The following is a 27,876-nucleotide window of genomic DNA, read 5'->3' on the forward strand; positions in this document are numbered from 1 at the left end:
AGGCCTAGTGCAGCTTGAAATTGTAGACTATATTGGGAAACAAAACATGGCGGCATTTTGAACGGCTTTTCCGGGTTTGTATTTTGAACTGTGGATGAACCACTGTAATCAAACTTCCTGTGCTTACGGTGAGTTTGTATTTTAAATTGAATTTGCATTTTAAGTATCGAATACACGATGAATGTTTTTTTGAAAGTAAGGTTTATTTCATCCCCAAAATCTAACGAGATCATTTGTTCATTGCTGTTTAAATTGTCCCATACGTTGAAAATTGTGTGGTAACTAATGGTATCTGGACGGGGGGGGGGGGGGGGGGATGGGGTGGGCACACATACTGACATAGATAGGTGCATTACTATCCTAGACCGAAAGCTTCAGTCTCTATAATCGTCGGTTGTTCCACTTAGGTTGCGTTTACCTAGGAAATTTTTGGCTAGAATCGGGTTTCTCAAACGTCTTTCGTCTAGTCTTAGTCTAGATAAACGCAAAGCCTTTTTTAAAGGGCTTTAGATATGATTATGGGCAGATCCATATCTAAAGACGCAAAAAGGTGCGTTTTGTATGTCACATACAGCCAGAATCACGTTTCAGAGAGATCGATAAACGCAAAGCTGTTTTGTACCTCACATACAAATATGACCACCCAGGTGTTGTGTACAAGCATGTGTGTTAAGTTGACCTCCGAGAAACTGTCTGCTTCCCGGGTCAAAACAGCTGGGCAGACACAAGGCCTTTATTTTCAATCGGGAAGGGTCGATAAACGCGACATCCCGCAAATCACGATCGTATAGTGGGGTACGATAGTGGGGTTCGATAGTGGGGTACGATATGTACATATCTAGTGGCAAGCCTAGATAAACGCGCTCTGAGACTATACGTCTGGCTCCACTACACCTCCGGTTATAGAGACTGAACGATCGCCTATACCATCGTATGTTGAAGATATCACGGCTAGATTTTAGCCATTAGGCCCCTCCCACAAACATGACAAACTTGCCACGGCCGTATTGTTATGCCCCCAAAATCCCCCAAAATGTCATTTTACCTCGTGTAGACCCTATATCCAATTTTAAATTAGGCCTAGGCTATAATACATTGGTTCCACTTACTAACTTGATTGAAATAATCCGTTTAATGGTCCCTTTTAAGGAAATTATGGGTCAAAATCGACATCCATGTTGAAAATCTTGCAAGCCGTGTTAAACTCTCGCTGCCGTCAATCTCATCCCTTCTAGTCTACGCCGAAGGCAAAATGATTATGAAGGAAAAACTGTGCGCCATCTACACGTTCGTAATGGCGTTATCACAGTTTTTAAATCAGATTTAGGGCCCCGGGAAAGAGCTCAAACTTAGCTCGAAATTAGTCAGTGACGCACAACTTTCTGCACTTCCGCGTTCTGTTAGCACATGCGCTAACATGCATAGCCATATGTAGAAGTCTATTGCGAAACAACTATGTGTGCTGTCGCAATGAATTTAGTATGTGTGAAGAGAATCACTTCCGTGTTCACTCCATCGCAGCGAATTTGCAAATGACGCACTTGCCGATGTGCAAGAGGTATTTATACAATACCCTTGCCATGCGGTATCGCTCGTCCGGTATTCGGTCAACGCATTGACATTTACAGAGCTACCAAGTATGTCACGCATTGCCGATCTTTGAACTTGGCGTCTCTGCATTCAGTGCTTTATCGGGCAATTGTGTGAAAATAGTGCGCAAATACGCTTCGCTCCTTGGCAACGGAGATACCACGCACAAAATCGCGTTACGGAATTCTATTCGGCGCGACCGAATTCTGGGCAGAAAAATGCTCCGTCTTCTTTCGGAAGTATTTTGCTTATCATCATTCTATATTTTTAAGTGACTATAAAATCCTGTTAGAGGAATAAATTTCTTTCCTTTTGATGGGTAGATTGCCAAATAAAAGAGGTAAGAATTCAAAATATTAGCGATTTCCCCTTAAGTGACCGAATACTGGGCGCTCTACCCTAGATCTAGATCTAGATCTAATACCTTTCAAATTTCAAGACTCACCGATATTTCTATCAAAAGAAACAGCCCCTCAAAAACTGTGCAATATTCATAGCATTTTGGTCAGAATGAACAAAAAAATGGTTCACGCAGTGACGCAGAGTTATAATTTTTGCTCAAAAGATAGACAGCTAATGCACAGCACGATATGCAAAGCGTGGAGTAAGGGTATTTTCAAACTGTTGGGGGCTGTGGCATGGATAAGTGCATGGATATATTCTTTACAGCTGGCCCAACTTATCCCTCGGGGGAGCACTTCGTGAAATTGGTAAATCTCTGAGTTACCATGGAAACAATGTTTAAATCGCTGTTTTGAGCAAGATATTTTTTAGAATTTGGGGGGTGACCCCCTGTGGGGAATATGGAGAAAAACCTGCTCTTTCATATGACACCTCACTTATTGAGTATCACCTTCAGGATCACGAGCAATATTGGTTTAAATCTCATTTTGGAAATAAAAACATCGACCAATTTAGCATGAGCGCGAAATGCACATGGACTGCATAGGTGTGTGTGCAATCTCTATGGGAAGGATTTTAGCACACAAAACTGAGTGCGCGATCAGACACCCTATACTTTAGTGACAATTGATATTGATGACACCTATATAGCAGTAAAATACGATTTTTTTTCAACTTTCCGATGTTACTGTTAGAAAGAGTAATTTAAAAATTCAATTTGTGAGTCTACTGTCAAACTTGCCAATCAGCCGCATCGGCATGATTGTGTGCATTTGTATCACGTTTTCATGGACATGGTCACAGAGATGCATAGCTCGCAGTGTCCAAGAATTGTACATAATCTTGACAATGATCAAGATGATTCTATAAGTTATACTGAATTTATCCGGTTGAAGAAATAAGCGTATAATGCCAGGGAAGGGCAGTTTTTATTTACGCGCATTCCGATCTAGCCAGGAAAAAGGCCATGAAAAAGTTCATTGAACTCTGGCTAATTAGGTCACCGCAAAGTATTGTGGGACTGCTAGGTCAACCCGGGATTGTAGTGTCGCGCGCGTCGGGGTAAAATATTCCGATCACGTGATCACTCCTATTTCCGGTTTCTCCCCGGTATGTGCACTCAATCGGAACGGAGTGTGTTTCTACTTACGTTATCCGGTTAGCCTCCCCTGCATTATCCTTCTAAAAAAAGGATAATTTTGCCTGTGAACGGGTAACAGCTCTCCCCGGCATTATCCGGATAATGCCGGAGAAAGTGTGTTTCTATTAGGAAAAATTTATCCCTTATCGGCCATTAACCGGATAATGGCTTTAGATAGAATCACGCTGATAGATCAAGATGCACCAGTGCGCCAGAACTGGCAGTAAACTAATATCTACAATGCTATACCTTGTAGTATAAATATCTCTTTCTATCCACTCTTACATACTTGACATTGCATGGTAGAACCAGGAGCAAGACGAACCACTACAACATGAGTTTGGCCGTTCCTGGAATCCACGACTACACTTATACGTTGTAGAGACTTGACTGGCATCACAATGAAGAGAGGACAGACGGGTGTTATCAAGAGGAGACCTGGCGCTGGTCCATCGAAGAAGCTCCCCAAAACACCCCAGAGAGCTGCCCCTGTTAAAAAGGCACCTCCTACAGAGAACAGAGATGAAGAGAGTGAGTGTTTTTAATTTTTGTTTTTCTGATTGTTAATTTTCAATTGTAATTTTTGTTTGATATTGTTTTTCTAGATATTTCATGAGCAATATTGTTCAAGCGAAGGGAACTATCTTGACAAGACCTGCTTGGTCTTTTATGGTACCCTTGATTCCATGTATAATGATTTGCATCTTTGCTTTATTTCTGATTTGTATGTGTACATGCATATGCTTTTATTGGAATTAAATGAAATTGAAGTTGAACTTGTCTTTACAATATCATACAAAACATGTAAGTGAAGTACCTCACTGGGTTCTGAGAACAAAAATAAACAGTTTATCTGAGATGATTTTAAAATGAGAGAATTTCCTTCCAACTTAAAAAAACAGCACATTAAATGTGACATCCACATGTTGATAAAGATCCAAAGGAAGCTCGTAAATCATTCTTCAGTCTTCACCTTTACATAAAATCAATCACTCGTAGTCGAGTGGTGTAAGCACTTGACTTGAAATTCAAAGGTCGTGGTTCGATCCTCGATACGGCACTAATGTCCTTTGGCAAGGCATTAATCTTCATTTGCCACACTCGACCCAGGTGAGGTAAATAGGTACCTGGCATGAATTAATTTCTTGAAATGCTGGAGCGCTGTAATGGCAGCTACCGTAGGCTAAAGCGGGGGTAATAATTAATGCGCCTCGGAATAGAATTTCTAGATAGATGGCGCTATAGAAATACCTATAATTAATTAATTAATTAATCTTTGTTATTCAACTGCAGCATCCCCATCAAAGTCTCCGGTTCGCTACATCACAGAGGGTCTGATCAAACAGACTACAGGGAAGGAAAGCCTGAATGATGTGCTATCCCTTCGTCTCACCGTCAGGAAAGATGACGGCAAGAAAATTAGGGTGAGGAATTGTGTTTTTTCACTATCATTGGCATTATTGTTTGGTGAAGATTATGTATATAATACAGCAGTGATTAAAATGTTAATTGCAACATATAACTTACCCTCATAAAAAGAAGAAGAAAAAAGTATAAATGCTTAGTTAGAAGCATGTCCAGCCATTTTACTTCCATTGTATGTGTTTTTTAATCTTTTGTCTTGATACGATCACAATCAGTGGAACATATAACTTACCCTCATAAAAAGAAGAAGAATAACGTATATAAATGCTTAATTAGAGGCATGTCTACCATAGCCATTTTACTTCCATTGTATGTGTTTTTTTAATCCCAGAGCCTTTTGTCTTGATACAATCAGTGGAACAAGACTATCTTTGACTTCACAAATCATGAACCTGCTTTGGTTTCAAGAAGAAAGCCTTGCTTTTCTTTTTCGAAAAATAATAGTACAGCACTAAAGGATTTATTTCTAAAAGCAGGGGTACTTGTCATAGCACTTGCTCTTGCTGAACCTTAATTTAGCTTTTGCCAGACCTGCCAACCAGTACGATTTAGTCGTATTTCGTACGGTTTTAAGAAGCAAATCGACATTATGATATTTCTCAATAAAATATGATTTTCAAAAAAAAAAGAAATAGTTGTTAATAATATTTTTTTTTGTGTGTGTGCAATTTTCAATCCCAAAATGCCCACTCTTTCCTGTAAAGTACCGGTATCCTTCAAGCATCTCACATCAGCAAGTTGGAGAAGTTCATTGGTTCATTTAACACAACAGTCCTGACGTAATCATGCATATTCAACCAATGATCCATACAAAAATTCTTCCTGAATGTAGGAACTGTAAGAGGCATTGGTCCGCGTAACAGTCCTTGTTTAATTTTAAGAATACAACTTTTGTCAGTAAAATACAGCTTTTGGGATTAAAGAATACAGTTTTTGAACTCCAGAGGTTGGCAGGCCTGTTTTGCCTTTAGCCAGCAGCACTCCAAGTACTTATGGATCTTATTTCATTTCTTCGCACAGTACATTGAGAACCTTGAGGGACTGAAGCGGCTCCAGGTCCTGAACCTGTCCTTCAACCAGATCCAGAAGATGGAACGCCTGGCCCACCTGACCCGCCTCAGGGAGCTGGACCTGAGCTGTAACTGCATCGCTCGGATCGAGGGTCTGGAGACCTTGCTCCACGTCCAGATCCTCAACCTGTCCCACAATCTGATTGAGACCATACCGGCTTGGCTTGGCAAGAGGCTCAAGGCACTGAGGGAGTTCCACCTGGAAGGCAACATGCTCTTCTCTGTAAGTAATAGCTAGTTCTTATATAGTGCTTTTCAGGACCAATATATATATTATTACCCCGGTCATCGGATTCAGGCTTACCCGCACACAATGTATGCACAATCTCCACTCCCTGGGGAGCATTCCAGCCAGGCGTAATTTTTACAAGCGCACACTTGCTAATCTAAGCACATTAGCTTGCGCATCCTACCGGGTACCCGTTTAACACCTGGGTGGAGAGTGGCAAATGTAGATCAATGTCTGGAACGTGAACCGCAGACCTTGTGATCCACAGTCCGGTGAGCGGTGACATATCCACTCGTCCACGACACCTCTAAGTGGGAAAGGTGACATTTTTAGAGTCAAGATCTAAGGGGTTACTCATTTATTTATTTATTTATTTATTTGTTATCTTTTGTCCGGGTAGCCCATCCACCAATAAGTAGTGGTCTTCCATGGGGCCCTGAATAAACATGACATATTTACGTCAAAAAGCATAAGGTTTATACAGAACAGTTAAAATAGAATTCCATAGTACATTTAGAAAGATATGACACAGCAATAATAGACGTGGCAAAAATAATACTCGTTTGCAAAATAAACATATATCATTAACCTAGTTCAACAGTAATGCCAATAGAAAAATATTGATTAAGTCGCAATTATAGCTGCCAATCATTCCTATTTTTTGGCCTTCAAGCTATTTTTTTAAACCCTGAATTCATATCTTTTTCTGAAATATTTTGTGTGAAAAATATACAAAATAGACTGTATTCCTAATTTTGTGTTTAAAGATTCCTAATGTTTACATTCATGTCGTGGTCTAATGGATACTTGTAAGTTGCTTGACTATGGCCGACATGTTACACAGTTTGCATCCTTACCATTACGCTGATCATCCATAGCAAGACATGAAATTACATCTGCCACTCTCCACTCTGTTGAAATTAATGGGTATTTTGTTATGAAGAATTACCTGAAAATATTAAGTGCCTCATAGTGGCTCAGCTAAAGCCAGGGCCCGGTTTCATAAAACTTGTTATCAATGCTAATTTTCTATGACGAATCTGCTTTCAGCCAATCAAATACCATGATTTCAGTACCAGTGGCTTATAACAGTTATTGTAACTGTTGATTGATAACAAGTTTTATGAAACAGGGCCCAGGACCATGACAGCATTCAGCACTTTTGTATCCTTTGAATAAAGTGCTATATTGATATAAATCTAGCTAATACAGTTCTGAAATAATAAAAAAGTATCTGAATATAAAAAAGTAACCAGAACATCGTGAAAATCATGATTTAAATGTATTCCAATATAAAACAATTGACAAAGAAAACATCTCTTTTCACCCTTACATATAGAGATGATGAAATTCATGTATAGCATTTGTTTGGAAACAGTGTCAATGCACTATTATTCAAATTTGTTACAAAACATTTGGTTCTATTCTATAAAGACTTATGGCGACAGAGCACTGGCACATGGACTCCCAAAAGACATTGTTACGCTCTTCCAGTATTGCTACTCGACGCGCCCCGTTACAGACATCAAAGTCTTCAAAAAAAGCCTGTAAAACTTATCTTTTTAATAAGTGTTGCCATAAATTGTAAATTGCACTTTGTAAATTGCATTGTTAGGGCCTACGGTCCTGAAATGCGCAGTGGAAGAACTTGTTATTATTTGACTTTTACAAGGAACAAGAAAGATCAGGAGAGCATTTCACAAAACTTGTCATCAGTGACAAATGACAATTTGTGTTATAAGCTACTGAAATCCTTGCTTCTGATTGGTTATGAGCACATTTGTCACTGATTTTTGTTATTTGTCATTGAAAAAAGGCTTTTGTGAAACGCCCCCCTGATACCATTCATGTCACATTTCCTACAGCTGAGCGATGTAGCTCGACTACGACCTCTGAAAGATCTGGTGAGTCTGTCTCTGTCCAAGAATCCTCTGTGCGACCTGGCCCACTACCGCCTCTATGCCGTGTTCCATCTCAGAACTGTAGGGCTGTTGGATAGGCAGCAGGTCACAGAGAGGGAGAGGATGGAAGCGGAGGAGAGGTTTGCTCAAGGTAAGGTGATGATGGTGGTGGTGGTGGTGGGGGAGTTGGTGGTGGTGGTGGTAGTGGGGTGGTGGTGATGATAGTGATGATGGTTATGATGAAGAAGATGATGATGATTGTGTTTTTTGAAAGTGAGTAACCTGGTTATGGTGACTGAATTATATTTAATTTAATTTCGTTTTTGTGGGGGCCCTATTTATAAGCAATTTGCTTCTTTGCGGTCCTGATCATGTATTTGCTTTGTATTTTGTATGAATTCTATTTCTATTGTATGTTTGCTTTTACATGTATATTATGGTTAATAAATTCAATTTAAAAAAAAAGGATATAAAATGATAGCATAATTTGTTTAACAAGTGGTAAACCTACAGATGATAAAATTGATTCTTATTATTTTAATGATAAAGATGATGAACTTCATTTATAATGAAACTTTTGAGTACACGTATACCTGGTAATGCTGATTGCTATTTTATCCATGATGAATATGAAGAATATGATGATGATGAATATGAAGAACATGATGATGATGATAAATATGAGGATTATGATTATAATGATAATGATTATGATGAGGCCTAAAAAAAAAAAATGTTGTATTGCCTTCTTTATAGGTGCCAAAACATGGGTCGGTCTTTGGGCTGATATTTCTTAGTTTTGAATGCCCTTCATACATTTTTTTTCTAAAATACAGTAAAAAACAATATAACAAATTTAAAAGCCGACCGTAGATTTCAAGATTTTTTGGTAGGTCGCAAAGGGCAATGCAACAACTTTTTCTTTTTAGGCCTGATGACGAGAAGAATATAAATGGTTTTGATGAAATTCATGAAATTCATTTTTATCCTGTTATATATTTATTATCTCATATTGTGAATTTTTATTCTGTTTACTCTTAATTTTCCAGGATGCAGACTGAGGGGGGTGACATGCTTTCAAGTAATAGCAATTTCAATTGCTTTTGTCACCCCTGACCAGCAGATTGTATCCTTCTCTCTCTCTCCTCTCCACTTTCTGAAAGCTGTTTGCATGTAGTATGACATTTCTATGTACATGTATTATTTGATTGTTATACTCATTGTGTGTTTTCTGATTGGTCAAATAAATAATAATAAGATGAAATCCATTGAAAATCCATTATCATTGTTTTCAGAGGAGATTGAGAACCTGGAGGTCCAGCTGGAGGCCAGAGATAAGAGTTTCCATGCCCTGGAAGCAGACCACACCACCACCCTGGACGAGAAAAAGAAGACAGAGGGAAAGGCCCAGGCACTGGAGAAGAAGTCCCAACTTGACCAGCAGAGGGTCAAAGAGCTGGAGAGTGAACTCAAAGCAAAGGATGAACTGGTGAGAGCAGGAGAAGTAGGGATGATGTTTGCTGACCATTGTGGTATCACTATGAACATGACGGACAAAGAAAGAGGACAAAATATACAGTTCCTCATTCTACCCTCAACAATTGCTGTGGTAGACAAAGGAACATCCCGTCACTGCTATAATGTAAAAATGTGTAGAACAGGTGTCACATGCATATTCACCTGTTCTACACATTTTTACATAATAGCAGTGAAGGGATGTTCCTTTGTCTACCACAGCAATTGTTGAGGGTAGAATGAGGAACTGTATATTTTGTCCGTCATGTTCATAGTGTATGTGGGTGATGGCTGTTAGGATGGTTGTGTTCGTTGGTGATGGCTTGTAACTCTTAATCTTATACGATAGGTCCTCTGTGCAGTACTTGATATTTCGCCCACTTCTGTTCGCCTGGACCCAGGTCAATAAAATGGTTGGATGGCAGTGCCGGGGTAATGATAGTGGCTGGACCCTCAGGAGGACCATTGTCATTACTGATGAGGATACCCTTACCGATATTGGTTTATCTATTTAAATATTGAATGAAGTAACAAAGGGAAATGGGAGAGAGAAGACATGGAATTTCTGCCAAAAAAAATTGTTATTTTCCTGATGACAGTGCACTGCAAGGTATCCATGTACCGTACTTGAAAAATCTGCAGTATTTAATTTCATCGAGAACCTGAAGTATCGTTCTTGTTTATTTGAAATTAAGGATAAATTGAAGAAATTGACAGAAAGAGAGAAACAATGTTACAGGAACGCAGCAAAGAACCATAATTATAAATCAATGATTCCTTGAAAATTTAACGTTTCACAGTCACTGTTAGCTATTGATTCTGTTGAATACAAAACATAAGTTATTGCATGCATGTCCACATTTCTGTTCTATGTAGCTATTGCTATTTTATGATCTTTTCTATCTTTCTTTTTATGAATGAATGAATGGACTATATATCAACTTGATCTTGAACATGTAGTTGAGACGGAAGACGGCTGAATTGACCAAGGCCTGTGAGAAGCAGTATCGTCTGGAGCAGGAGCTGGCCTTCCATAAGATCGACGCCAAGTTTGAACCGCTCCCTTATATGGCTTTTGTAGACCAGGTAATGAATTTCGATGGCATCTAGCTAAGTTAAAATTAATAATACTTATAAATTTTGTTGATGAATGAAAAACAGTGGATAATTTTGAAATGATATAATGTGGCCTAGAAATTTTGAAGAAGAAATTCTTGTCATATTACCAGTATTGTTATATACATGTAGTATTGTTTATAAGGTGAGATTTTGTTTAATTGTTTTGTTTTGTTGTTTTCCATGCAGATTTTCAAGTTTATTGAGTAAGGCATATTGTAGTGTCATGTCACCTATAAAGCGGAAACTTATCCCAAAATTGTTATGGAATTAAAATATCAATACCCTGCTCCACAGTGATATTTTGCCACTGCTGATTCAGTATGGTCAATGGCATGAACAATATTTAAATCCTGTGTAACAAAGTCATTTAGTTCCAAGAATAATGATATTAAAGAAAATGAAAAATTCCTGGCACAAATCAAACTAATTTTAGAAAATGTTTCTTGTCTGCCTTTAATCAAGCAATTTGCAATATGTACAATTTTATATTTAACCCAACAGCTACTGGATTTTTTGTAAAAATGGCCTATTACACAATGAAAAATGTTGCAATACCGGTATTGCTCTCATTTTGACATTGTTCTGACCAATATGAAACATGCGCTATTTTTTATGCAGAATCCTACTGTGGACATCATAGGTGCTAATTGCTTAAAGTGACTCGGTATCATTGTTGAAGGTTGATGAAAAAATTGCTTAATTTTTGTATAAAATGTTACTTACTATATTCCTTCTACTATACTAACCCTCTGACATGCAAAAAATCCTGAACAAATTCTCAAACCACAAAGATATCTATGGTTTTCTTTGAAGGCGTCGATGTGAGGCACCCTCTAACAGTGATTAACAGTAAATTCTCCCAACAATTTTTGAATTTTCCCAACCGTTTTTCCATGAGAAAAATACATAAAACAGGCTATAAAAATCTGTCAACACTTAACTGTCTGGAATGGAATGTAGAGCCATTTTATTGCTTTGTCACGATTTATATTCACCTAAAATGTAATTAAATTGTCCTTGTCTTGATGCTGAAAAGGCTTTGACAAGTAGCAGAATAGAAGTAGAATAATATATAGTTGGGAGAATTAAGGAATCAATCAGATCAGTTTTTCCCAATTTGTACCATGAATAATGATCCGTTTTCACTCAAATTTTCAGATTATCTTTAATTCTACATCTAGCATTGAAGTCACTACCTTAGCACCACTATCTCTCATCTGAACAATGTTACAAAGTCCCTTTAATCTTGAGGATAATAATAATAATAACGTTTTATTTACCCAGGGTAGCCACTTCAGTTATGAAACTGCTCTTCCAGCGGGCCCTGCATAACATAATATGTTATTACTACCCTTCTCCAATCTAATATGCTGAGCACCTAGCTAGAAGGCAGAAGGTTACTCGGCCGGGGTTCAAACCCACGACATCCCGTTCATGAGGCGGGCGCTCTAACCACTGAGCCACCATGCCCGGATGCTTTTTATTTTGAGGAGAAAAGAAACTACTAAAACAAAATTCTGGTGCTTTACTCCATTCAGGTTGATGGTGGCACGGAAGAGAGTGCGTACATCGGCCAAGCCAGCTTCAGACGCAACGAGTTTGCCTCGGAGCAGTACCTCACCCCTAGGGGCCAGAAGCTGAGGTACCACCTCACCCCGGGGAGTGCAGATGTGGACCCCTCCATGAAGAGACAACTCAACGAGACCCTGGACATTACCTTGGCGGATAAAGAGAAACAGATTGGTAGAGGTGAGAACGATTAAAAACCATCTGAGACATGTTTCTGAAGCAGTAAACAGACCTGCCATCCATTGCGTTTTTCCGGGAATTATTTCGTTTTTTTTCTCTAAAGTACGGTAGTACGTTTTTTCTTCATTTTTTTTTTTTATTTTAAAATTATTTTTTTCAAACATACAGCATATCAACCGAAGGCCCTTAAATTTGTATCACTACTTCAATAGAAAACTAAGGTTAAAACTTACCGGTACTTCAAGAGAAAATTATTCTTGAAGAGAATGAAACGCTGATAATACCAATAACAAAATAACAAAAAAAATTACCTGCCGGTTCTTGTAAATACACTGTAGGTCCTAAAATGAAAATAACAGCATGAGGAATGGGCATTTCTGCATTGGAATTGTGTCGCCTGTGGTTGTAAGTTTTGTTTTAATCATTTCCTTCTTTTTTTGTTATTTGAAATTCCTCTCTTTTTTTGCCATCATGGTTCCTTTTTGGGGTTGCACAAGGTTGGCAGCTCTGAGTAAACCTCTTTGTAAAAGAAAAAAAAAAGAGAAAAAAATGCTGTGGCAAATACAACAATTGTTGAGGCTGTTGAAAATACACATAAGCATGGGGGTGGGGGGATATCCATGTCCCCATGTGCGTATATGTTTACATGCAATCAACACATACCTTGGGTTGGACCAATCCATAAGAAGACAAATCAATGAAACCCTGGACAATATTCTTTGGGATAAAGAGAAAGAGATTCAAAGAGAGGTGATGAAGCATATGAGAATCGTGCATAGGTCTATATACAGTACACGCCGAAAATCTCCGCAACACGATTACACGATTTATTTTTAGGATTACACGGTTTACACGATTCACCTGAATCGTGTAACTGTGTAATCGTGTAAATTTACACGATTGAAGAATGTCGCTCTGAATCGTGTAATCGTGTAAATAGTTAAGTGCATTGGTCGGATGATTCGACCAGATGTAACAATCGTGTAACTGTGTAATCGTGTAAATTTACACGATTGAAGAATGTCGCTCTGAATCGTGTAATCGTGTAAATAGTTATTAGGGTTATAAGGGCATTGGTAGAACGATGCGACAAGCTGCAACAATCGTTAAATCTTATCCTGCTTACACCAATTGCTTTACTTACCTTCAGTGTACATCAGTTAATTACTGTACTTTATATTCGTGTATAAACCTCAGCACTTTCCACTAACATGTATCGTATACTAATCCGTGAGACAAGGTAGGAAAACGTCAGAAACAGGAAGACATGATAGATGAAATAGTAAAGGAAAAAAGATAGCTACGAGGAGAAGGGAACATATAAAAGGAAAATGAGGGTTGAAAGGCACGATAAAGATAAACAGAAAAAAAGAGAGAAAAAAGGGAAAACTAAAAAGTTGACCGGAAGAAAAGAAAGAGTGAAATAGAGTGATAAAAAAAAGAAGGGCGAAACCTAGTAAAATTAACAGAAATGAGAAGGTTATGAAACGGAGAGGAAAAGAGACAAATTAATAAGGTAAGAGGGGAACATAATGAGGGAAAGAAAGGCGAGAAAGATATGGGTGAATGGAAAGATATTGAAAGAAAGAGAGAGAGTGAGAGAGAGAGAGAGAGAGATAGAAAAAGCTTTAGTTGAAAGAAAAGGGGCACCGATCAGATTTTAATAGGGGCATTTATCGGAGTTGATGGAGGCATTTATCAAAAGTGAAGAGGGGCACTTCTCGTACTTAAAGAGGGATACTTACTAGAGATTAAAAGGACACTAATGAGAATGGAAAATGGACACTTATTGTAAAGGAAAATAGGAACTCGTCGAAGGAAAAGGGGTGTGTGTCAAAAGAAAAGGAGCACTTATCAGAGTTGAAAAGGGGAAGGGGCACTTTTACAAATTAATAGGGACACTTGTCAAAGTAAAATAGGTACTTTTCCTACATACAAAGGGGCACTTTGGGGGAACTTGAAAAAGTGGGGGGACACTGTGCCGCTAGCTAAACGTAACTCAAAGACAGTTGGCCATTCACTTATTCTATTCATTCTCGGCTTGCAACTGTTCCCTACACTCTGTAGCCAGTGGCTTACATACTTACGTACATGTAATACCTATTGTTCAGGGGGATCCTATGTTCAAGGGGAACCCCCGGAACAATAGGTATTATGTAAGGATCTCTGCCTGTAGCTAGGGCAACGGCCTTTGTCCCCGGCGAGGGTCAATGGCAGGCCACATTCAGAGTAAGCTTCTTTTGTATGTGACAGGAAGTGTGCCCTTAAGCCTTGACCGTAGCTCTTTATATATATAGCTGAATAATGCAATGTTGTAAAAGGTAATTTACGAAAATGAGGAACGCTAAAAAAGCAATAAGTGATCAAAGTCTAAGGCCCGAATTCACAAAGGAGGTTTGTCGACAAACCTTGGTTTTCGTGCGTCACATGACGCGTTTTTACAAACCAGGTTTGTAAAATGGATAATGATTGAATAAAAAAAGTATAACGATATTCATAGTAACGAATGAGCTGGTGAACCGTAATTCTAATTGGTACAGCCTTGTAATGTAAGAGTATCACAACATACTTAATTATGTTAACCCTCCTTTAAATTTTGTAATCATTTTTACTTATTTACAACTTACGAATAACAAAATTCCCCCCTTCCTTCGTCGTTCATCGCTTTTTCTTTTTTCTCACCGAAGATTAAATCCGAGAGTGCTTTTCGGGAAGTGGACTGATTTTTTTAACTTTCAAACATTCTATAATAAAACTAGAGACAAGACACTGCAATTAAAAATATATACAAGAGAAAGAAAGCGTAATCTTCGCTATCCCCTCGTATCGTCCACGTTGTCCTCGTTTAACCAAGAAGTAACTTCTTGCTTTTACTGAACTAGACGTCCTTAACCTGCTCACCATCACCACTGAAAATAAATTGTAACACAATTCCAGCGAGCAACCGAATCGTGTAAATTTTGAATCGTGTAATCGTGTTGCGGAGATTTTCGGCGGGCAGATTACACGATTACACGATTCGACCTGAATTGAGGAATCGTGTAATTTTACACGATTACACGTTTACACGATTCAAATTTCGCTTCATTGGCAAAAAACGAATCGTGTAAAAATAAATGGTTACACGATTCCCGCGAGCAGTCGAATCGTGTAAATTTTGAATCGTGTAAATCGTGTTGCGGAGATTTTCGGCGTGTACTGTATATATATATACATGTATATATATATACATGAAGGCCCTTTTAGATGTGAAGCGGTAAACATCTTCTAAAAAAGAAAAGAAAAAAACTGTGGCAAATATAGCCATTTTTAACACCCCTAACTCCCCCCTGCCTCTTGCAATTAAACATGTAAAATTTTGTAGCACTGTATTTTGAGATTTGGAAAGAAAGCTGTGGCAAATATGCATATATGGCCATTGTTAACTACCCCTTCCCCCCTCCCCCTTTCTGAAATCATCTCTTGCAATGATATGTCTAACGCTTTGTTGCAGCGTGTTTTGTTTTAGGTGTTTCATTGCTTCATGTGTAAACAAGGCTTTTAGGTGCAAGCAGACATGTGATGTTATCTACATAGCTATGAAATAGATTTTTATTGATTTATTGATTCTGCATTCTTTGTATTTATACATGTATCTGATGTGTCTGCGTACTCATGTTCAGAATGGATACCTACCAGTACTGTTAAACCCGCAAACACAGATAATGAGATAATCAATTCTTAGATTAAGTTTATTAAAGTGTGCAAGGCATAATGACAATGACTGCTCCCTTGATCAATGAATGAGATCGTAGATGTGAGAACCAGGATAATAATGCATGAAAAGAAAACTCTGGGTATACAATTGTACAGTCAAACCTGTCTATAGTGACCGCCCAATTGAAACACAAAAAGTGGCCTTTGTAGACAGGTGGTCTTTGTAGACAGGTTCCTTAAGTACATGTTTCAATGAGAAACCAATTTCTAAGGGAAACAAAAAATGTGGTCCTTGTAGACAGGTGGTCTTTGTAGACAGGTGGTCACTAAAGTAGGTTTGACTGTGCTTTTGAGGGTAAGATTAGCTATGGGTTGGGGGTGAATAATATCATGTACTCTGATTGTGACCAAATGTTAAAATGCACGAGTCGGCATGTACATCTATCTTCAATTCACTTTGCTCTTACATTTGTACATGTATGTGTACATGTAGCTCTAAAATTTCATATAGTTTTTAACGACAGCATTACACCCACTTTTACTAGACTCATTGTGTGATTATTGACACACCCTATACTTTTTATAGCAGCTGCCCCCATTTCCTGTGATACCTCTGAGTCTATTCAAATCAATTTTGTATCCAATACTACATTTACATGTAGGTCACTTTATATCCATTAGTGTGTATGTAAATAAATCGTGATTGCAACATTTTTCTTTACACACCCTGTACAATATAGGGATTTCTATGAATGTAACACTTGTGGAGACAACAATCAATACTACATAAAAAGATTCTTTCTGACAATTTTTGTAATGATTCTAGTTCCCTAAATATAGTTCCAGATTTGATATTCATGAATGCGTAATTTGCGTATTCATAATTTATGCAAATTAACCTATGCATTTTCAAATATCATATATAATAATGAAACCTCATGAATTTGAGATGAAGGAAACATTTATTCAATACATTTTCAAGATTCTTCACAAGTCTACGGACAAATACATGTATGTTGAGTTTTCTGTAAAATGCATAAAATTAGCATTTTGCATAATTAATTAGGCTATAACGACAAAAATTTGCATATAAGGAAAAAACTAATTATACCATCTTGTTCCTTACGTAAATATCTACAAATATGCAAATTGTTGTGTTCATCGAACATTCGACGGCCGAGATCATGGGGGGGGGGGCCTCCCAGGCCCCCCCCCCCCCCCCCCAGTCAGAGGGTGCTCAAAATAGCCCAGTACAGTAAGGGTTAACGTAAAGATTCTGCTTCCGAGCTATGATATATTTCTATTGGATAGCAATTTTTCATACATGTATATACTCTTTTTGAAAAATCACAGTGATATCTGAAATATGGGTGAAAATTAGTCAACATTAAGAGGAGATAATGTACATGTACATTTATGTTTGTATTTTTATTGTTTTTAAGATTTTTCATGAAGTCATAACTACTCATTTTTAATGACATTTTTTAATTTATTAGTTTTGTCATAAAATCAAAGCTGAGTCTGTGAACTAGACTAGCTTCTCTGCCATTGCACCTGCTCCTTCTTCCTGGCTTGGTTGGTAACCATGGCAACAATGCCTGCAGTACCAGGATTGGTGAAGAGATATATGGGTTGCAAATTGTTTATGTACATGTACTAAAATGGAGGTATGGCGATGTTATCAGGCCTAAACTGGTGTTCAAATATATTCAGTTTTGGAAAACATAGATGTTGTAGGGGATAAGCAGTGATCAGTTTGGACTCAGATGTGTCAATATTTGTTATCAATATTTTTAGTGTCATCAAAACCTACATGTAATGTAGATGATTAAATTGGTAAGTTGATATGTTGTACATTTAAATTTTTAGGAGTTGTGTAGGTAGGTTTATGCGTAAACTCATTCTTATACTTTAGATTTGTTAATATTTGTCATGATGATCTCTTAGAATTGGTATTGATGATACAGAGAATACATTCACCCAAAACTATTATGCAATCTTATGCTTTGTGTCGTTTTATATACTATATATTTATATTGGAATATTTGAATGTTTTGTATTTTACTATGTACATGCATTTCACGTTCTATTTTTGCTGCAATTTTGTATTCTTCTAACCTCAATAATCACAGCAATCACTATGCTCTGTAACATCCAATACTTTTATGCTTATGTGTATTTTGTTTTTGTGTTGTTTTGAGATATTTGTAATTTTATTTCATATTTAATCGTATTTATTTCATGTCCCCATTGCAAACCAGCCTAGTTGCTGGAGTTAAGTCAGTTAACCATGTTTTAAAAAAGTAAATCAATCAATCAATCAAAATTCTCTAGTCATTGCCAACACTATAATTTTTCCTTCACAACCTCACAGCTGAAGAAAGACTGGAGAAATTACACAAACAGCTAGCTGATGCAGATGATCAAATCAGATTGGTGAACGACAGGTTGCGAGAAGCAGAGCATAGGATGGAGAAAAAACCTGTAAGATTTCACAAGCTTGGTGTTCTCAACGATAAGATAGTGGTTATATTTTCATGTGTTACAAATACCCACTTTTCAATTTTTGTAAGGATAAAGAAATGTTATGGAAGAGGTGTAACTTATCATTTTTAACCTGTTGAATACTGCATTATCTAATTCCCATAGACTTAACACAGGGACCACCAGGTTCCAGTAAGCAATGGGTTAAGAGTGTTGATCGTGTATAGATTTCAAGCGAAAAGTGTTCTTTAGATGTCATGAAACTGAAGGACAGGTGAAACATTTAAAATGGATAAATGTAGTTCTCAAAATGCATATTAATTTGCTGCCCACCCAATCACATCCTTGGGGACACTTGATGAAGAGTTACCTCTTTTTTTTCTTGTAAGCTGACACATTTTTAGTCTAACTTGTTACCAGTGATACATGCTAGTTATAACCTCTCCTTATATCATTTCTTAATCCTTTCATTACAAAACTAGATGTCAATAAATGTGTGCATGAATACTTTCAATATCTTGGAATTTGCTTAGGTCACCTTCAGTGTTGTTTTTTCTCAACCTATACCTTTTACTTTGATACAAAATATATTTTTATTTTACAAAGCATCACTGAAATAAATTTGTCTTTTAAAATGGGAGATTTAAAGATAACTTGAGTTCTGGTAAAAGAAAAAGAAAGATTTCTCACAGAATCAAACTGAACTTACACTGAATGTTCAAGATTACAAATAAATGTCATTTGCCAAACAATTTTGGCACAAAATGTATACTTGTCATCAGTGACAAATGACAGTTTTTGTTATAAGCTTCTGAAATCCGTGCTCCTGATTGGCTATCAGCAGATTTGTCACTGATTGGTGTCATTTGTCATTAGAAAAAGGCTTAAAGTTTGTGAAACGCCCTCCAGAACTCAACTTTATCTTTAACCAATAAATCCTCTTTTCCATCCAGCCTCTCGAAGAAGAGGAGCGCCATCGCCTGGAGGGGTTGCTAGGCGAGCATCTGCGCTCGGTAACGGGGCTCAAGGATCGCATCACTCAATTGGAGGATGGCATGGCGACCACTCTGGATATCATCGAGGCTAAGGATAGAGAGATGGCTGATCTCAAGAGACAGCTGGCCTTGATGGAGGAGGGCGACCCAAGACACGTAAGTCGTTGTGATGGAAAAAATTGAAAGACTTCCATTCATTTCCCACTTTATTTAAAGGAGGGTGGAGAAGAAAAACACAATGATTAAAATCAATGAAATTCAACAAATTTAGAATATTATGCCAGTTTAACACTTCATAAACAAGATTCAATTCAATTAATGATTTGAAAACACCACTGACACTAAAAAACAATCATTTAAACAAGCCTCCACAAGACTTAAATCTACATTTGCCCAGTGAGGTAAACAGGTACCTGGGGGGTGTATGACAAAGATCCCAAGTCGAACTTAACTTTAAGTTGGACTTGAATATTATGGAGAGCCATTTGTAGCATTAAAATAGAATATATTGTAAAGCAAAAATTAGACTATTCATAAATTCCACATCAAGAACATGAAATCTCCTTGATAACAGACGATTTGAATCAACATTTTATGCCTTTTACAATATCTTTTAAAAGTATTTTTAAAGATACTAACAGCTTTCCATAATTGTTAAGCCCAACTTAAAGATAAGTTCAACTTAGGATCTTTATGTATGAAACAGCCCCCAGGTAGGATTATTCCTTGAAATGCACTGTGTGCTGATAACAGCTGCCAGAGCTAAAGCTCTTTGGAAACTTGTATGGACGTTGTATTATAATGTGTTATGTGCTAAATAAGAACGGATTATTAATATTATTATTGTTCTTTTACTAGGCTAATGTAAAAATTCATATACAGTCAAACCTGCTTTAGTGACCACCTTGTGTCTACAAAGACCACATTTTTGTTTCCCTTGAAAATGGTTTCTCATTGAAACCTATATTAAAGGAACCTGTACATAAAGACCACTTGCTTAGAAAGACCACTTTTCTTGTCTTCCTTGGGCGGTATTTATATACAGGTTTCACTGTAGTATCACAATGTACTGTTCTTTTTGTAGGCTGAACTTCACGCCCAGCTGGCTGACAGGGAACTTCAGGCCGCTCAGGTAGCCAGGAACTACGCCAATCTTCAGCATGATCTAGATAACACCCTGGGTAGACTCACTGCAGAGATGGATAGGGTGAAACGTGTAGAACAACAACTAGCAGATGGTGAGGATGAATTCCTTCACTAATTTAACCATTTATATTTGATTTGATTTGATTTATTGGTTCTGCATCTTTTTTTTCTACATCATACATGTTCATGAATATAATATGATTTGATACAATATTTCATATGTATATATAAAGAAAATGTATGAAATTAAACAAATATATTGAATGCATAATTTACATACATTAGATGCAGGAGGGCTACAGCATAAGCAAAGTAGCTTGATGTGCCTGCAGCCCTCACATTAGATACAACAATGAAAATCAAAAAGCAGAAGAGTGACTTGCAGCGAAGAAAAGAAAAGGGGAGAGAAGGAGCGTTGGTTTTCTTTTAATACAATAAAACTTATACATCTGCTGATTAAATGCAGGTACATTACATTACATTTTTTATTCACTTATTTATTCATTAATTTATTCATTTATTCATGGTATAAGACAAATCTTGATTAGCAACCATTGGCTGACTCATTTACATTTTACAAGGAAATTTTAGAAATATTGCAAATGGTAAAATTATACAAAACCCAATGATAATCAGTGTACATAGACTGCTGTGGTTTAAATAATTCATGTATGTCATTCATGTACAGTGTATGCATTCATTTACAAGTTCATTCATTCATTCATTTTATTTATTAATTTTTTCCTTTAATACCATTTCATACCCACAATCGTTTATTCAGTCAATTGTTATTTCATACACTGTATGTGCATCTGTGGGTACATGTGTTACTTGTATGTTATTCATCCTAATGTGTGTAAATTTATTCATCCATTTAATTAATTCATGAATGAATTTATTGTGTAATCATTATTTATTGAACATCATTTTACTACAAATGAGTACAACCACCCGATGTTCATTGATATTGAAATCACAGAAATGATGAACAAGATTATAGTGAGCAATTCACAATGAAGCTCATGAATACTGTAAAAAAATATCTCGTATAAATATAAAAAATGAGACACTACATTACATTATTGTTCTGCCAAAATGTCACTTATATTGTAGCAAATTCAAATAGATATGTAAGAAAAGGTTTTTTTAATTTAATATACTCATGGAAATCAAATTTTTAGGACAAGTCGATCTGAACGACGAGCTACGTAACGAGCTGCAGAGCATTGTGGGAGGCCTGACCAATTACCTGAACCAGGTCAAAGGTCAGGTCATGGAGCAGCAGAGGGAGAATGCCCGGCTCCAGCAGGAGAGAGAGGAGCTCTTAGGGAGACTGAAGGAGGCAGAGAGGAGGAGAAAAGAGGAGGGACAGAAAAAGGTGGATGCTCTGGAAAAGGTAGTCTATCATTTTTTACCTCCCTGAAATGCCGTCTTATGAGGTCTAATAATCATTATTAGACCATATGGATAGTAGACGAAATGGGCATTAGACAAACTGGGAATCAGACTAAATAAGCAATAGACCAAATGGGTAGTCTCCTTATTGGAGATTATACCAAATGGCTATTAAAGTACATGCTAGTTTTAACTTCTCCTTATATCATTTCTTTAACCTTTCATTGCAAAAGAATTCATATGAAATTGAGATTATGTCACCAAACATAATATTCATGTTTTCTTTGAGAGTGTGCAGCTGTAAGATAATACATAATGTATAATATGTTTTTAAAAATTATTACAAAATATGTCACACGCATTGTTTACACTCTATTATGAGTTTTTGAATTATGTAATTTATATACAATGGCTGTGTTATGATTCTTCTAATCCCAACCAATTAATTCATTTACTTGTGATCGCTTTGGTTTCTTTGGTTAAAAAAAATCTTTGTTGATTCTTCTCTTGATGGCCACAAGCTGGCGCTGTGGTGGACCCAGACGGTAGGCATTGTGTTTTTGCGGATTTCATTTGTTTGAAGTACGTTCTATTCAGATACTTCCTTCATTATTTTGCTCCCTTCTTTCTTTCACACATTCATTTCTCTGACTTGAAAATGTCTTGATTTTTACTTAATTTCTCACACATTTTGTCTGCTGGTAAAATTCACAAGCACCAATTTTTTAGTTTATCTTTGGGAACACTGCTTATGTATATCTATACCAACGTTCATGTACCACTTCAAGATTTGCAGTTGGTATTCAGCAGTTGTCATAAAGTGCCTGCAGAAGTGTGTTTGTGCCATGGAAAGACTGGATTGTACTGTTGTCCAAAAGAAGAAAAAAAGACATGAAAACTAGTTTTTTTTTTGTTAGAGGCAAGCAAACTACTCAGGACTCATCTGAGTCTCCTTCTCCAACATGTGTAATTGATCCAACTTTTTCAGTGGTGCTTTTCCTCAAAGAAATACATGTAGAATCATGGCTTGGATTCCAATTGAAATTTGTTGGATTTAGGGTTAAAGTTAGGTTTGGTGTTAGATGTGGTGTTTGTGCTTGGTCCGGGTTGAAGCAACAAATTCTATTGGTGTAAAAATGGGTAATACAATAAACACATTGGAAAATATAAGGGTGCATGCTTACAATTTTGAATTGAGTGTACATGTACATTACACATGTACCTGTCATTGAGAAAATGGAAGGCTTCACAGATATTGTATTAAAAACACATAGAAGTGGGCTCTCATGGGAGTGTTGTCAATTACCAGGATTAGCCTGCAGTGTTATGACCAACAGGCTTTATGTACATGTAATGCTCTGTCTTTTCCCTGTATGGTGAAGTCCTTATCTGACATTTGCATCACCCAAAGACTCTCCGAGAGACAGAGGGTATTTCTTGATTGGCCTACGAGTTTGCTGTGTGCAGACTTGTACACCCATTAATGGTTTTTCCACCATTTCTGGTGTCAGCGAATTATAACCTTCTGCACATGGAGTCTGATGACCATCTCCCTTTAAAGTGACTTGGTAACATTGTTGAAGGTTGATGAAAAAATTGCTTAAGTTTTGTATAAAATGTTACTTATTATATTCCTTCTACTGTACTAACCCTCTGACATGCAAAAAATCCTGAAAAAATTCTCAAACCATGGAGATATCTATGGTTTTCTTTGAAGAAGTCGATGTATGACACCCTTTAACAGTGATTAACAGTAAATTCTCCCAACCATTTTTGAATTTTCCCAACCGTCTTTCCATGAAAATAAAATATAAAACAGGCTATAAAAAATCTGTCAACACTTAAATGTCTGGAATGGAATGAAGAGCCATTCTATTGCTTTGTGATGATTTTCATTCACCTAAAATGTAATTAATTGTAATAATATAGTTGGGAGAATTAAGGAATCGATCAGATAAAGTTTTTCCCAATTTGTACCATGAATCATGGTCCGTTTTCACTCATATTTTCAGATTATCTTTAATTGTACATCTAGTATTGAAGTCACTACCTTAGCACCACTATCTCTCATCTGAACAATGTTACCAAGTACCTTTAAAGTACTGAATGTTGTAAATACAGTACCTCCATCTCTTCACAGAAACTGAGAGATGCAGAAGACGCTAAACAGGACATTGAGGCTGAGAACCTGGCTCTGAAGGAATCGCAGAGAGGGATGAACTCACCAGACCCTGAGAAAGATGCAAGGATCAAAGCTGCCATAGAAGAGGCCGGTAAACTGAAGAATGCCCTGAGGAGACAGCAGAGGGAGGCAGAGGTAAGAAAGGGTTGCCATGGTGATTCTAACGGTGATGATGGTGATGGTGTTGATGCTAATTGCGGTAATGATCATGAAGATGGTGATTCTAGCGGTGATGATGGTGATCATGATGGTTATTTCGACCATAAAAATGACACCGATGATGTTAATGCTTATTGTGGTGATGTTCATGAAGATGATGATTGTTATGGGGATGACGGTGGTGATGATGAGGAGGAGGAGTTGTAGTAATAGTAGTAGGAGGAGGATGGTGGGATAGTGATGATAGAGTCGACGATAGTCTTGATGTCGATGATGATGATAATAACACTAGTTATGCTTATTGTTGTGATGATCATGAAGATGGTGATTGAAATGATGATTATGATGGTGATGAGGAGGAGGAGTTGTAGTAGTAGTAGGAGGAGGATAGTGATGAGAGTGATGATGGGGTAGTGATGACAGAGTCGATGATATTCTTGATGATGATGATGATGATAATGATGATGATGCCATTAGTTATGCTTATCGTGGTGATGATCATCAAGATGGTGATCATAATGATGATGATGATGATGAGGAGGAGGAGTTGTAGTAATAGTAGGAGGAGGTGGATATTGGTAGAAGTCATGGTGGCATAGTGGTGACAGAGTTGATGACAGTCTTGATGACGATGATATATACATGTACCGGTACAGTATATGAGTTTTGTAGCTTTGGAAACGAAAATACTCTGTATTGGTGTTGAAAATCATTCTGATAGCGGAATGATGTAAAGAGATAAGACAAATATTGTATTTTATTTGAACGGAGGTGAGCTGTAATATTATTATAATGTTAACAATTTATTAAATATATTATGAGTCTGTGCATACCCGTATCTAAGTGCTTGGCTTTAGATAAAATCTTGTAGGCTTTATAAAGTTTATTTAGTTTTCCAGAAAGACTTTACCAAGAGGGGTGCACTTTATACACAACTGATTAATCTGCCACCAATCAACCCATTTGACATTGTTTATATGTAGGCTGACAAGGAGGAATTAGAGCACGAGTTAGAAGCAAGACGCAGTGAGCTGGAGAGGGCAGCAGACCAGGCCAGACAAGCCAAGGGAAGCAAAGCAGAGGCTCGGGATATACTTGCAGCCAAACAGTTAGCTGAGGCACAGGTACAGTTGGCCACCAACATCTTACAATGCAATAGATATTCTTTAATAGACCATTTTCGTAATGTAATCAAATTCAATGCATAAATTGTAATATGCCTCGTTATTTGTCAGGTAGAATAAGCCATAATGTTTGTCCTACCTAGCATCAACTAATGTATGCAATTCGCATTCTGACAATTGAAATTATTCATAACAGGTAAAATGAAGTAATTTGTAACTAGGCACTTGACAAAGATTTAGGCACTAAATTGATTGCTTCTTATTTGCAAATGCATCTCGACATGTATATTTTTATATAAATGTAATGCTTCCTGGGAGAAATTTCAATTATTTTCAATACAGATCGATCAATCGATCTTATTTACTGGGTGTAAGCCACAAATATGTTTGAATAATGTATATTTTTGTTTATTTAAAACTAGGATATTCAAGTGGTCGTAACAAGAAAAACATGACACGTATTCTTTCTGCTTAATACATTCCTTAGAATAGTATTTGTCCCATTTTTGGTCAGTCATTATCTCAACTGATTAATTGGACATTTTCTGTAATTATTGCTTCACTGGAAGCCTAAGGGTCACTCTGTAAATGATCATACTTGTTTCACATTTGTATCCCATTTCTACAATGTTTATGATGCATGGGTTGATGGTGAAACTAATATGTTTGTTAACGGATGTTAACTATAACTGACTTCAATTTGAACTTGTTTCGTAACAGAAGGCCAACCAAGCGCTGAAGAACCGTCTCCGCGACCAGCAAGCGCAGTACGACGACCTCCTCAACTCCTCCCTCCACCCTGAAGATGTAGCTCAGCGTATCAACCACGCCGGTGATGCCATGGCAACAGGGCCGGGGGAGGCTGAGAGTGTGGTCGGACCTCAGGGAGAGGGCGATATAATAGGGGAATCTCTGGCAGGGCTACAGGGCCAGGTGGCGGGGAGGATGAGGCAGGCGCAGCAGGAGGCCGAGAGGGCCAAGCGATACCAGCAAAAAGTAGGATTCTTTCATACATTTCAGGGATTATCATGTTTGTTTGATTGTTTTACCTGACTGCTTGTAAGTATTTAAGCAACCAGGGGACTGACAGCTTTTAGTCCTCTCCAAGGGACTATGAGGATTAATCCTTTACCAAATGGGAACTAGCACATTGACTTGGTTTCAAACCATGAGACCACTGTTCTACCACTGAGCCACCGCGCCTCCTTTTATTATAAGGAATATCAAACCTCTGTAAGATGTTGGGTTGTGTTAGAGCAGAAATAATGAGAAACAGATCGAGCAGGATTGGGAGAAATTGGTTGGTTATGCTACTTAATGGGTCCAAAGTTAGTTGTGAATGTTTGAAACAAACTGACGTCACTAAATCTGTGCCAATGTGATATTTGCTGCAAAGTAGGGTTATCCAAAAATCCAACATTTCAAAACTGCTTTTTAATCTAATTTTAAACAAACTTTATAATTATTTAAACATATTTGTGGCTTACACCTTTATTACTTTATCTACTAGCTTCACACTGGAATTTAATCATTTTTGGTAAAAAGGTTATACTAAAACAGAATATCATCACTCATCTATTTATTTTTAGGGAGATGGTAAGCGGCATTGTTTTTAAATGGTTAAGGCCTTGTTCACGTACATGTATAACACTTGAAACTACTAGAAAAGAGAAAAAATGCTTCAAAATAGTATAAAATACATGTATAGTGAAGTGTCAAATGAGAATGCATAGGAGCCTATGTTGTATGCAGCTAGATTTTTTTTTCACTCCAACTTGCCATTCATTAACACAGAAAAGAGTTTTTATTTTGCTGCAGCAGCAGCTTTTGTAATCATTTTACCTTGGTATGTATGAACGGGGCCTATAATTATGTTGTGATTTTTTTTTCTTCAACAGGCGGAGGGTGAAGCCAAGTCTCTGAGACATCAGCTTGAGCAGATGCAAGCAAGGTTGAGAGACATGGCAGCAAGAGACCAGGACCAAACAAAGGTTAATAGAACATCTCATAGTCATTATTAGACTTAGTTTTTTTTTTTTTTTTTTTTTTATGTGGCACGTACATGCTCTTGTTACATGCAAATTAGGTGCAAGTTTCAAAGATTAGCCAGTACGTTAGTAGTAAAATGATGCTGATTAAAAGATAAAGCCTCGTTCAGATATGATGCGGCAAAACCATGGCTATTTTTTAGTTGTTTTATAATGATAATGTTAAGTGTATTCATGTCACATTTCTGTATGAACAGAGCTCAATGAATAAGCACAGGACCTTTGTTGTGCCCAGATGCCATTCAGCCTTCAAAGAGAAGAGATGAGAGAGAGAGAGAGAGAGAGAGAGAGAGAGAGAGAGAGGGGGAGATGGGGGAGGAGAGGAGAGGAGGGGATGATAAATGGTCATTTATGTTAATTTGTCTTATCTGTGCACATTTGTGTTTTAGGGTAAGGATGCTGTTTGAAAAGTGAGTAAGAGAGAAAAAGAGAGATGGGGGAGGAGAGGAGAGGAGATGTTAATAAATGGTATATCATCTATACTAAGTTGTCTTATCTATGCAAAT

At 37.3% G+C, this 27,876-nt stretch overlaps 1 protein-coding gene across 1 annotated transcript; it reads left to right on the plus strand.

The window, feature by feature from the left end:
• On the plus strand, positions 1–27,777 carry LOC105445841 (centriolin-like). Its single transcript, XM_030998019.1, has 17 exons — positions 1–128; positions 3,440–3,664; positions 4,427–4,557; positions 5,579–5,851; positions 7,723–7,909; positions 9,054–9,247; positions 10,234–10,359; positions 11,931–12,141; positions 18,212–18,321; positions 19,275–19,472; positions 20,401–20,554; positions 21,644–21,858; positions 23,998–24,174; positions 25,182–25,322; positions 26,043–26,318; positions 27,221–27,313; positions 27,760–27,777. The coding sequence occupies exons 2-17, from the start codon at positions 3,535–3,537 to the stop codon at positions 27,775–27,777; spliced, it is 2,634 nt and encodes an 877-aa protein (XP_030853879.1). The 5' UTR covers positions 1–128; positions 3,440–3,534.
• The last annotated feature ends 99 nt before the right edge of the window (positions 27,778–27,876 follow it).

This window comes from Strongylocentrotus purpuratus, unplaced genomic scaffold (assembly GCF_000002235.5).
Source record: "Strongylocentrotus purpuratus isolate Spur 01 unplaced genomic scaffold, Spur_5.0 spur5_scaffold_4, whole genome shotgun sequence".
NCBI lineage: Eukaryota > Metazoa > Echinodermata > Echinoidea > Camarodonta > Strongylocentrotidae > Strongylocentrotus > Strongylocentrotus purpuratus.

What these genes read in the sequence shown, in the direction of transcription:
- LOC105445841 (XM_030998019.1), top strand. Translation starts at nt 3,535, where the DNA reads ATGAAGAGAGGACAGACGGGTGTTATCAAGAGGAGACCTGGCGCTGGT. An exon ending in TCAAAGCAAAGGATGAACTG is followed by an intron (nt 9,248 to 10,233) that starts GTGAGAGCAGGA and finishes TTGAACATGTAG; the next exon opens with TTGAGACGGAAGACGGCTGA. An exon ending in CCAAGCGATACCAGCAAAAA is followed by an intron (nt 26,319 to 27,220) that starts GTAGGATTCTTT and finishes TTTCTTCAACAG; the next exon opens with GCGGAGGGTGAAGCCAAGTC.